The following is an 11,276-nucleotide window of genomic DNA, read 5'->3' on the forward strand; positions in this document are numbered from 1 at the left end:
ATTCATGTTAAAAATGCAGCATGGTATATCAGCGTTACCCAGGACGAGTACAAGCACTCACACATCGCTCTACAAATGCAGTCAAACCACATTTCATGTCACCTCACCTTTAAAAATAAATACATTTGACTTGAGTCATAGTTTGCATTGACATATGACAGGAGTCAACTGTCTTTTGTTTTGCCGGGAGAAAATATGACACAGAGTGTTGCAATGTGCCCAACTGTTTGTGGATGAGCAGGTTTCAGATGTTAAACTTTCCATTCATGAAATGCTCAATAACACCCTGAAAACATCTAATGGTTGCCGGCTTTGTGAAACACAAAATGTTATCTGTAATTTTCCATAAAACTATTTTTACACATACTCAAACAGCTGTTTGAAATGATTCTTGGATGATGTCATACGTCCCCAGGACAAATGACTGCCTGATTTAATGTTGCAAAAAGTCAACAAAATCAAAGTTTGGCAAACATTAATAAAAAAACAGTGCATGATGGCTTCGATATTCTTGATACCCTGAAGAATACAATGTTTTTGAAATTTTGAATGAGATACTTACAGGTTACACACAACCAAATGTTTTCCCATAGACTTCTATAGTAACGTTATGTCTTTTTAAAAAATAACTAGGCATTCAACAGCCATTACATTTACATATATGCACAGTCTGGCCTTAAAGCTGCAATAAAAACACAAATTTTGGCTAGGTTAGTCAGCTCCTTTTCCGAGTACAGGAAGCTGAACACACCAACCCCAGTTCCGCACCAAATGTCGCCTACTTGAAAATATCTGTGCTCACATAAAGCACAAGTCATCTTGTTAAAAAAGTCAGCACCAAATATTGAAAAATATGGGCAGTTTTAATTGCTGGATGGATGTACATTTAAAAGACATAAAAATCTTACACAATATCATCCAATCACAGCCTGCAGATGTCTCTTGATCTGCACTGAAGGCTCCCTACGAAAACCGCACTGTCACAACCAGTTCTGATTTGGTGTAGTAGAACCTGTAGACACAACTGTCTAAAACTGCACTTGTCAAATTTGTGATGTATTTATTGTAAATATATGTAGCTTCTTAGAAACAAATGGAAATTGGCTCAAGTTCAATACTTTTTCCTATCTGACAGGTCTATATGACACCAGTATACACACATCTGATGCACCAAAAGAGCTGTGAGGGTTAAATTATTTAGATTTTGTCAACTCATTACAAAATACACTTCTGTATTAATAAAGAATTTTCTATGACAGTACACAGGCCTTTATTGTTTATTCTTGTTTCACACAAGGAGGGTCTCACAGGTCAATTCCATGGTTGCCAGACGTGGCTTCGAACATATCACCCCAAAAGTATCTTTTCGACCCCGTATGATAGACAATACTGGGAAATTCAAAACAAATTAGGCATTTAATTTTAAATTTATTAATGGTGAGTTGTTTGCTGATCTGTGCTGATGACAACTGAGGATAGCAAAGTCTGATACATATCATGGAATTTGGTTGTGACACTAATGAGCTTAAGTCATAAAAGAGGCTGGACTCAGTGAGCTTGCTGGAACTGGTACCCCTGCATTGTTTACATAGGCCAATATATAAATGACAGGTCCATATTTGGTATTTTAACTATGGGAGGGCAAGAACCAATGTTGATGCTTTCATTCCAAAGAAAAATTCATAGTGTCAGCATCTTGGACCAACTTTGGAAACATGGGGAGATATCGAAAGAAAGTGAAAACATCTTTTAATGCGGGACATAAAGCTTGGAATTCAGGCAAAAAATTCACCAGTGAAAAGCAAAGCAACTTTAAAGTGCCAAAAACTGTCAGGTTGACAACTGAGCTCAATAAGAAAGTGTGCAGTGTAGGGGTGGCTGGTGTCCAGCAAGTTCAAACACTGACAAGTGAACCGTACCGTCTGTTAAGGCCAAGAAAGGAAAACACCCCTGAGGAGGATAAGAGTTCCCTGAAAACAAAAAGTGAAAGGTAATAACACTTTAATCTATTTATTCCTTTGGTCCAGACTTTGAAATACTTGCAGGGAATACAAAATGCTCACTGTTAAATGATATAGGTGGATAAACTTACCAAGTTTAAGTATTTGTCCTTTAATGAGTCCACTTCATAAACGATTAATATTATGGACAGTTTTCAGTTATTAGAAACAGCAAGGGGTCAAATTCTCATACATATATGAGTGGTTTGTTCAATACCATGTAAAAAACAGTGTTGTTACACCCTAATTAAGGGCTTGAGGGGGATAGAAATAGAACATGCATTTGATCTGCCAGGGGAGATAATTCAGAAATGTCGAACACTACTACATACTTAAAAGGCTTATTTAGAAGTTTCCAAAGTAGTCAATGGGTTTTTTTTTAATCTGCAGGGCTACTGCTGATGTTTACCACTTGTTGCATGTTGGAGAGACTGACAAGTTGTACAATGAGGCATTCCGCCAGCACGCCAAGACTTCGCCCATGTGTAAGGGGGACATTGTCATGGACATAGACAATGAACAGCAGTGGGGACTTAACTGGATAGAGAGAATTAAATGCACTGACTGTACATACCTGTCAGAGTACCATAAACTGTACAAGGAGGTAGAGGGTAGTGGAATGAGAAGGGGACGTCGATCTTCCACTGCCAATACTGGACTTCAGATAGGCCTCTCAAAATGTCCCATTGGAAGTGAGAGTTTCCGTGTCCTGTGCATGAGTGCCGATATACCTCCACCATCCCATTCAGGGATGCAGAAAGCTGCAAACAGAGTTTGTGATAACATAACATCTCAGAATACAAAGGACATGAGAGCCAGGAGGGCGGAAATAAGGGAAATAAATAAATACAGGGGAACAAATTTAAATAACATAAGTTTATCAACTGATGCAATGTACAACAATCCACTTTGTTCAGGTGTTGGGAAAACCCCTTTTCAGCCAGCCACTCAAGTAACCTATGTGGCCACTGAGAATCAAACTAGTGACCATCAAATTTTGGCTTTAACCACAAAATCAAAGCTTTGTTCAAAGCACAGTTTAGTTGACAACATTTCTTGTGTAAACAACCCAGACTGCACATCTGATTTGCACATGTCAGAATCAATTGGTAATGAAAAACAGTTAGCTGCAGAGTGTTTCAGGGACTTAAAGAAAGACCAAATTGAGGTAGAATTTTTGACAACAGATGCTGACAGTGCAGCTCACACAGCTCTCACTGAAATGTATGAAGCAGGTGAAATGGATGTTTCCCCACAAACTTTTCTCGATACACGGCATCTCTCGGCCAGCCATAGAAAGTTTATTAAAAATTCTAAATTTGTTGTGGATATGATGCCTGCTAGAACCAAAAAAGACAAACAAAATTTGGCAAATACATTTTCTTTAGACTGTGCATCCAGATGTGCAGCTGAGTTCTCAGCTGCTTACTCAAGTCATGCAGGTGACCTGCCAAAGTTGAAGAAATCTCTTTCATATACATCTGATGCTATTGCAAACTGTTACATGGGTGATCACAGAAAATGTAGAAGGCAATCATTTGTTTGCAAGGGGGAGAAGCAAAATTGGCTATTGCAAAGTAAATATTTAGATAAAAACTTCAAAATTAGTCACAATGAAACTAACTTTCAAAATTTGAGAAAATGCACTGACTTTCGTCTCGGCCCTAAAATGATCGAAAAGACCCAATTCAACCTCAATAGTCAAAAGTGTGAGGCAACAAACAAGGCATTGCGCCGGTCATTACCTCGCGATACCACCTTTGCACGTAACTTCCAAGGTAGAGCCCACAGTGCTGTTCATAGCGTCAACTGCCAGAGTCCGGTAAAGTCGATTCGTCAACTTCGATCAGGGCTTGGCTGTGCTGTCACTGCAAAAGGAAAAATAGATGATGAGATAAGCAAAAGCCATAATAAAGTACTTAAAGCTAAAACATACAAGAAATCACAGAAAAGTAAGGACCGCCGTGCAAGGAAAAAGTTAGAACTATTCAAACTCCATCATTGTAGAAAAATTCATTATTCGAAAGACATGTTATTGAAAAGAAATGCATATTTGAGAAATTTACACCCAAAATAGGATAATCCATATTTAAAAATGGCCCAAAACAGAAATATCTAATTATCAGATACATAACTTACACCAAACAGTAGGGTTTATGACTTTTGGTGCACAAGCCCTGTTGTCGACAGTGAAGTCTCTCCATGTTAATTTCATGGGACTCTAGTATCAAATGCTCAACATTCACACAAGAGGTGTTATGACAGAGATGGCTCACTTCAACTTTGTTGCCAAAGTTGTCAGTTTTGCCAAAACCATCTGGAAGGCATTTATGCACAATGCAGAGTGCTATTCTGTGAGCTCTCTCCTCTGTCCGCGCTTTCGACGGCCACAAAAAGAAGCAACGACCATAGCCCTGCTTATCACGGCAGCCCAACCATTCCTTACAACCCAATTCCCCACTCGCTTCACCCATTTTGCGTTCAAATTTGCCTCTACAATTATCCCAAAAGGTCTCCATGGCAATAGATATACAGAAAAACATGTAAATTAGGAAATGCTGAAATATGCACTTACCCTACAGGTTACACACAACCAAATGTTTTCCCATAGACTTCTATAGTAACGTTATGTCTTTTTAAAAAATAACTAGGCATTCAACAGCCATTACATTTACATATATGCACAGTCTGGCCTTAAAGCTGCAATAAAAACACAAATTTTGGCTAGGTTAGTCAGCTCCTTTTCCGAGTACAGGAAGCTGAACACACCAACCCCAGTTCCGCACCAAATGTCGCCTACTTGAAAATATCTGTGCTCACATAAAGCACAAGTCATCTTGTTAAAAAAGTCAGCACCAAATATTGAAAAATATGGGCAGTTTTAATTGCTGGATGGATGTACATTTAAAAGACATAAAAATCTTACACAATATCATCCAATCACAGCCTGCAGATGTCTCTTGATCTGCACTGAAGGCTCCCTACGAAAACCGCACTGTCACAACCAGTTCTGATTTGGTGTAGTAGAACCTAAAATGGGTATGTATATTGTTCTTAATAAGTCAGCAATGTTTCCAGGCTTTGAACCCCTTTTAACAACAACCTGTCAGCATGATCACATTCATGGCACTCACTCCCATTCATTTCATGATCAACCCATTAAGATCCGGGGTAGAATAGGTTTTCATCAACCTGTGCTTGCCATAAAAGGCAACTATGCTTGTCATAAGAGGTGACTGATGGGATCGGGTGGTCAGGCTCGCTGACTTGGTTGATGCATGTCATCGCATCCCAATTGTGTGGATGATGCTCATGATGTCAATCACTGGATTGTCTGATCCAGACTCGATTATTTACAGACCGCCATCATCTAGCTGGAATATTGCTGGGTGCGGCGTTAAACAACAAACAAACAAAACATTTTATGATCCGTTGTGATGTTGCAGGCCAAGAGAGTGGGAGTGACTTGCATCATCTTGCCTGCTGAGAACAAGAAGGACTTCTCGGATCTTCCTGAATACATCACTGAGGGTCTCGAGGTCCATTTTGTCAACCATTACAAGGAGGTGTTCAGTCATGTGTTCCCTGACGTGTAATGCTAGCTCTGTACGTGCGATGCCATCCTTGAATAACGAGAGTATTACAAATACTGGTACTGTGGACTGGTTCTTTGTTAGGAATCTGATCAGGTGATATGGTACTGGAAGATGCTTTCTAATGAATTTGCTCTCACCTATGAGAGAATTCAGTGCGAAGTTCCAACATCGTGATTGGGACATCATATCCTAAATGAAGCTATGGTAGAGGATGGAGCCAGGGTATTTATTATGATAGAATGTTGATATGATACCCTGCATAAATGGAGATGGTACAATGCCAGTTCTGTGTGGGTGTTGGATGCGAGCTGTGTATGTATGTTCGATGGCTGTGAGTGTTTATTCACATTTCCTTGACTTTCATCACTTGGTGTGTCATGGAGGCACAACTTTTACCTACCAAACCAGATTTGAAGACAACAAGCAGTATTTTAAGCTCTGATTATTTCTTCAGTTTAGTTGGAAAATCTTGTGTTAGAGTTTCTCAGTCAGTTCTGAGATATTGTTGTAGGATTATTGCTTGTAGCAATATATACAGGTATATTTCCTGATTTCTCAGAACATTTCCATCATATAAACATTTCAGGTTTCTTTTCATTGTGTTTTGATATTTCTGTAATATTAAAACAGTGCTATTACTTAACCAAACTATTTCTCAATTTGTGCGATTCATAAACATGTCCAAAGTAAGATTGGTTTTTATTAATCGGAGTAAGGAGTCATTTCGATTTTACCCTGTGTTGATGCTATTGAATAAAGTTGGCAATGTGATGGTTGTAACTGTAACATAATCAGAATCATTGTGGTGACATTGTTTTGTGTGGTGCCTGGTATGTGAAATCTTGCCCCGAAGTCATAGCTGTATATCCTTTCAGATTGTGATAAAATGTTTTGTTGCCAGGATTGTAAATTGATAAAAACAATTCCTACACTTATTCACTCACAGAATTGACAGTAGTTAATAAAAATGAAAACAAAATAGTATGCCCAGTAAAACAGGCATAGGTTATAAACCATCCATGTAATCACTGTGGATGTATCACTGCTTGTATCGAAAAATGGCAGAAGAGGACAATGAAATATATATCAATGCTACATTCATTCTCTTTTATTCAAACTCGAGACCAACAGTCTTGAATATGAATGGAAGCTGAAAGACAAATTGAAAAAATAAATCCAACATTATGAAAATAAATCGCAAATGGTATTGTCCAATCAGTTGACACAAGACAGCCACAAAATTGGCAGAGTGCTTTTTTCAAATTCTTGATTCTAAATGTGTGTCCTGTTAGAAGGTGTGTATTTAAGAGGAAAAGTAAGACATATTGACTTCATAAAAGGTGGTGTTTACACTGCACATATTTTTGTACAACATCAAGACAAATATATAGCAGTAATACCTTGGTTGAACAATCGTGTACAGGGCATTATGTATGTTTGTAGTATTTAACAACATACCAAGTTGATATATCTAGAATAAACTTTCCATAGATATGTTTATTTCTTAATGTTAAGAATGAATGATTGTTAGTGTTCTACATTTTAGAATGTAATTTGAAGCCATTTGTGTGTAATATCAAGATTATGGTCACGACCATCAACAGGACATTCAGTGGGATGGGTTGCTATGCAGAGTTATTTCCCTTGGTTAGCTTTGCCACTGTATTTCCTCATTTGTAGGCTCACGATATCTTGACTGTGTGAGCAGATAATGTGCTTCTGTAAGTCTTTGTTGTTTATTGCCGCAGTCAGCTATATGACCTCAGTAAAGAATTGGATCTGGACCAGACAATCAAGTGATTGACCTCATGAGCGTTGATCTAAGCAAATGGGATGTGATCACAGGGCTTTTTAGCAAACTTCATGCACATTCATGGACCAAATCACCCTTTATGGACCAAACCACCCTTTGAGGTTGAGGTTGGTTTGGTCCGTGAATATGCATGGATTTCGCTAAAAAGTCCTGTGGATACAACATGTCTCAACTAAGTCAGAGAGCCTGACTGCCCAATCCCATCGGAGCCTGACTACCCAATCCCATCAGAGCCTGACTGCCCAATCCCATCAGAGCCTGACTGCCCAATCCCATCAGAGCCTGACTACCCTATCCCATCAGAGCCTGACTGCCCAATCCCATCAGAGCCTGACTGCCCAATCCCATCAGAGCCTGACTGCCCAATCCCATCAGAGCCTGACTACCCAATCCCATCAGAGCCTGACTGCCCAATCCCATCAGAGCCTGACTGCCCAATCCCATCAGAGCCTGACTGCCCAATCCCATCAGAGCCTGACTGCCCAATCCCATCAGAGCCTGACTGCCCAATCCCATCAGAGCCTGACTACCCTATCCCATCAGAGCCTGACTGCCCAATCCCATTAGAGCCTGACTGCCCAATCCCATCAGTGCCTGACTGCCCAATCCCATCAGAGCCTGACTGCCCAATCCCATCAGAGCCTGACTGCCCAATCCCATCAGAGCCTGACTACCCAATCCCATCAGAGCCTGACTACCCAATCCCATCAGAGCCTGACTGCCCAATCCCATCAGAGCCTGACTGCCCAATCCCATTAGAGCCTGACTACCCAATCCCATCAGAGCCTGACTGCCCAATCCCATTAGAGCCTGACTACCCAATCCCATCAGAGCCTGACTACCCTATCCCATCGGTGCCTGACTACCCAATCCCATGAGAGCCTGACTACCCAATCCCATCGGTGCCTGACTACCCAATCCCATCAGAGCCTGACTGCCCAATCCCATTAGAGCCTGACTACCCAATCCCATCAGAGCCTGACTGCCCAATCCCATTAGAGCCTGACTACCGAATCCCATCAGAGCCTGACATGCTTTAGAATTTGTCAATCTGAGTTAGTATTTCCAGTGATAAGATTGTATCTTTAATTAATGACATGCCTTAGTCAGTTTCACTTTCTGGATATTCCAGCATCCTGCTATCATTGCACCCAATAATGCATTTATTTTAATTATTTCTTGCATGAATAAAGGAACGATTGTATTATTTATACAGAGATTGTGAACGATTGTTTATGATCAAAATGAAACGCATGAGGCTATATTGTCATGCACCATATTATCACAATGTGAACATTCATATATGATATGCTCTATCAGCTGTTGTAATGCTGAAATAAAGCAGACTTAAGTATGTATTGGGGCGTCCTGTTGTGTCTGGTATTTATTGTTGAGTATTGAAGCATGTTTTGACTGTACTTCCCATCTGGTAAACTTATTGAAGCATGTTGTGACTGTACTTCCTATCTGGTAAACTTATTGAAGCATGTTGTGACTGTACTTCCTATCTGGTACACTTATTGAAGCATGTTGTGACTGTACTTCCAATCTGGTAAACTTTTCTCCCCACTGCAATATCTTCAGGATATCGGATAATAGAAAATGCTCCTGAAACATAGCCACAATATAATTTGTGGAAGATTATTTATCAAGTAGTATGCATCCAAATACATAAACATGGCAGACATGTTCTTTGTACAGTGGAAAGGTGAGGAGCGCTGTGACACCTACCCTTGAAAACAGCATACAAGGGATAGGTTGTGATAGGTCACCAGCAACCTATGCTGGTAGTAAGAGGCGACCAAATGGATCGGGTGGTCTGGCCTGGTGACTGTGTGGATCATTGCTCATAATATCAATCACAGAATTGTCTGGTCCAGAATTGATTATGTACAGATTGCCTATAAACATTAGGTTCAGAACGCCGCGATGTAACTGGAATACTGTTAAAAGCAGCGTTAAACCCAACTCACTCACTCCTCATTAGGTTGAGGACAACTACCTGACCCCTGAAGATCCGGGTAGAATAGGTCTTGAGCAACCCATGTTTGCCATAAGAGGCAACTATGCCTAAGAGGCGACTAACAGGACCGGGTGGTCGGGCTCGCTGACTTGATTGATGCGTGTCATAGTATCCCAATTGCGTGGCTCGATGCTCATGATATCAACAACTGGATTGTGTGGTCCAGACTCGATTATTTACAGACCGCTGTCATATCGCTGGAATATTGCTGAGTGCAGCGTTAAACAAACAAACAAACAGGACAACAACCACATTGATTTCAACACTCATTGTGCAACCGACATCCACGATTCATTAATGGTCATGCATTTATTGCAACCATTAAGCATACTTTTCATACAATTTCCCTGTTTTTTTTTAGTCAAACATAATACACTGCATGATCTTTATATTATTCAAAGATATATTCATCCATTCCACTTCTTTGGCTGGGCACGGGTGGCCCAGTCGTCTAAGGCGCCGCTATTCGATGTGCAGAGTTGCGAACACATCGATGAAGAAATTCAAAGGTCGTTTGGAACTTGACAATCCTTTGATTGTGGTGGAATTAGGTACTGATTTGGATATATTTGATATCAAAAGACAGGATAGTGTGGTTCTATGTAACCCCAAACAAAATCTTTCTCCAACCGTCCAGTCAGTAATTAGTAATAGCCAATGTATGAAATAGTACAGTTCACCAGCTTCAGTGGCAGTGAGATGTCAATTTGATTAGACCTGTGAAGATCCGGGATAGAATAGGTCCTCAGCAACCAATGAAGGCGACTATGCTTGTAAGGGGCGACTAAAGGGATCGGGTGGTCAGGCTCACTTACTTGGTTGATGCATGTCATCGACCCCAATTGCGTGGATCGATGTTCATGATGTCAATCTAGATTGTCTGGTCCAGACTCGATTATTTACAGACCTCCGTCATATAGCTGGAATATTGCTGAGTGCAGCGTTAAACAACAAAGAAAGAAAGTCAATTGATAATGACGTCATGGTAACCGATGACATCACAGTGGACTGAAAGCATTTTGATGAAATCTTATCACAGCATTATATCCAACGAAATACAAGTTTAATGATCCGACGCTTGTGGTGATACATTTGATATAAAAAAAGGTAAGATTCTATCTGTCATCCAAAACTATTCTTCCAAGTATATCTCCTGTGGAAGCCAGTTTTGATAAATTGAAATATCAGTTTTGCCCATTAAGCAATGTTAATGTTGAATTACAGTGAGAACTCGGTGTAGAAATTTATGGTTTCACGTACACCTAAACCACAGTCGGGTCCCAGTAATGTCAGTCTCACTGCCTACAGAATGCCCCTCCAATTTCAAGCCCAGTCACTGCGAAGATGTATGGACACTTCTCAGTAGTATTGTGGGCCGACTGGCGGCGCAATGCTATCGACAATAGCGAAACGTTGACAACCCTGCGGCTAGGCTACAAATGAAATCATACAGTGAGCAACAAAAGTACGGTGGACACGTTTTGATGAACATTCCGTCTATTAGTTGAACGCTGACGTGTTCCACAGCCATGTTCCAATCACCCTGTAATAGTCCTCTGGAAAAGTAATACTTGCCAGCACATTCTTGGAGGTCTTGCAGGCCTGGTCACCAAGATCCACTGTCTACTTGGCCATGTTATCAACTCCCTGGCCGCAATCAAGGAAGGCACCTGCCTTTGTCCGTCTGTCTGTCTGTCTACCTGCCTGTCTGTCCGTCTGTCTACCTGTCTGTCTACCTGCCTGTCTGTCTGTCCGTCTGTCTACCTGTCTGTCTATCCGTCTGTCTCTCTTCCATCCTGTCTGTCTGTCTACCTGTCTGTCCGTCTGTCTACCTGTCTGTCTAT

General features: G+C 40.6%; 2 protein-coding genes and 1 long non-coding RNA gene across 3 annotated transcripts in view; 2 read left to right on the forward strand and 1 right to left on the reverse strand.

The window, feature by feature from the left end:
* LOC139479815 (lon protease homolog, mitochondrial-like) overlaps positions 1 to 8,688 on the forward strand; it is a 43,614-nt gene extending 34,926 nt beyond the window's left edge. Inside the window, exon 22 of the mRNA XM_071262702.1 lies at positions 5,447 to 8,688. Coding sequence (XP_071118803.1) covers positions 5,447 to 5,596 — 150 coding nt within the window. The 3' untranslated portion in view covers positions 5,597 to 8,688. The remainder of the gene's footprint in view (positions 1 to 5,446) is intronic.
* LOC139465913 (uncharacterized) lies at positions 1,272 to 3,771 on the reverse strand. The gene is made up of 3 exons (XR_011653178.1): positions 3,746 to 3,771; positions 2,575 to 2,761; positions 1,272 to 1,970 (listed from the first exon to the last, which is right to left on the reverse strand). It is a non-coding gene; the product is annotated as an uncharacterized lncRNA (long non-coding RNA).
* On the forward strand, positions 5,616 to 8,287 carry LOC139456387 (cornifin-A-like). The gene is made up of 2 exons (XM_071238067.1): positions 5,616 to 5,689; positions 7,591 to 8,287. The coding sequence occupies exons 1-2, from the start codon at positions 5,616 to 5,618 to the stop codon at positions 8,285 to 8,287; spliced, it is 771 nt and encodes a 256-aa protein (XP_071094168.1).
* Positions 8,689 to 11,276: the final 2,588 nt, after the last annotated feature.

Source organism: Haliotis cracherodii, unplaced genomic scaffold, assembly GCF_022045235.1.
Source record: "Haliotis cracherodii isolate W230 unplaced genomic scaffold, xgHalCrac1.p SCAF_1, whole genome shotgun sequence".
NCBI lineage: Eukaryota > Metazoa > Mollusca > Gastropoda > Lepetellida > Haliotidae > Haliotis > Haliotis cracherodii.

Excerpts from the sequence above, each read along its gene's own strand:
- LOC139456387 (XM_071238067.1), top strand. The coding sequence starts at position 5,616 with ATGCCATCCTTGAATAACGAGAGTATTACAAATACTGGTACTGTGGAC. Across the intron at positions 5,690-7,590 it reads TTTGTTAGGAATCTGATCAG|AGAGCCTGACTGCCCAATCC; the intron begins GTGATATGGTAC and ends CAACTAAGTCAG.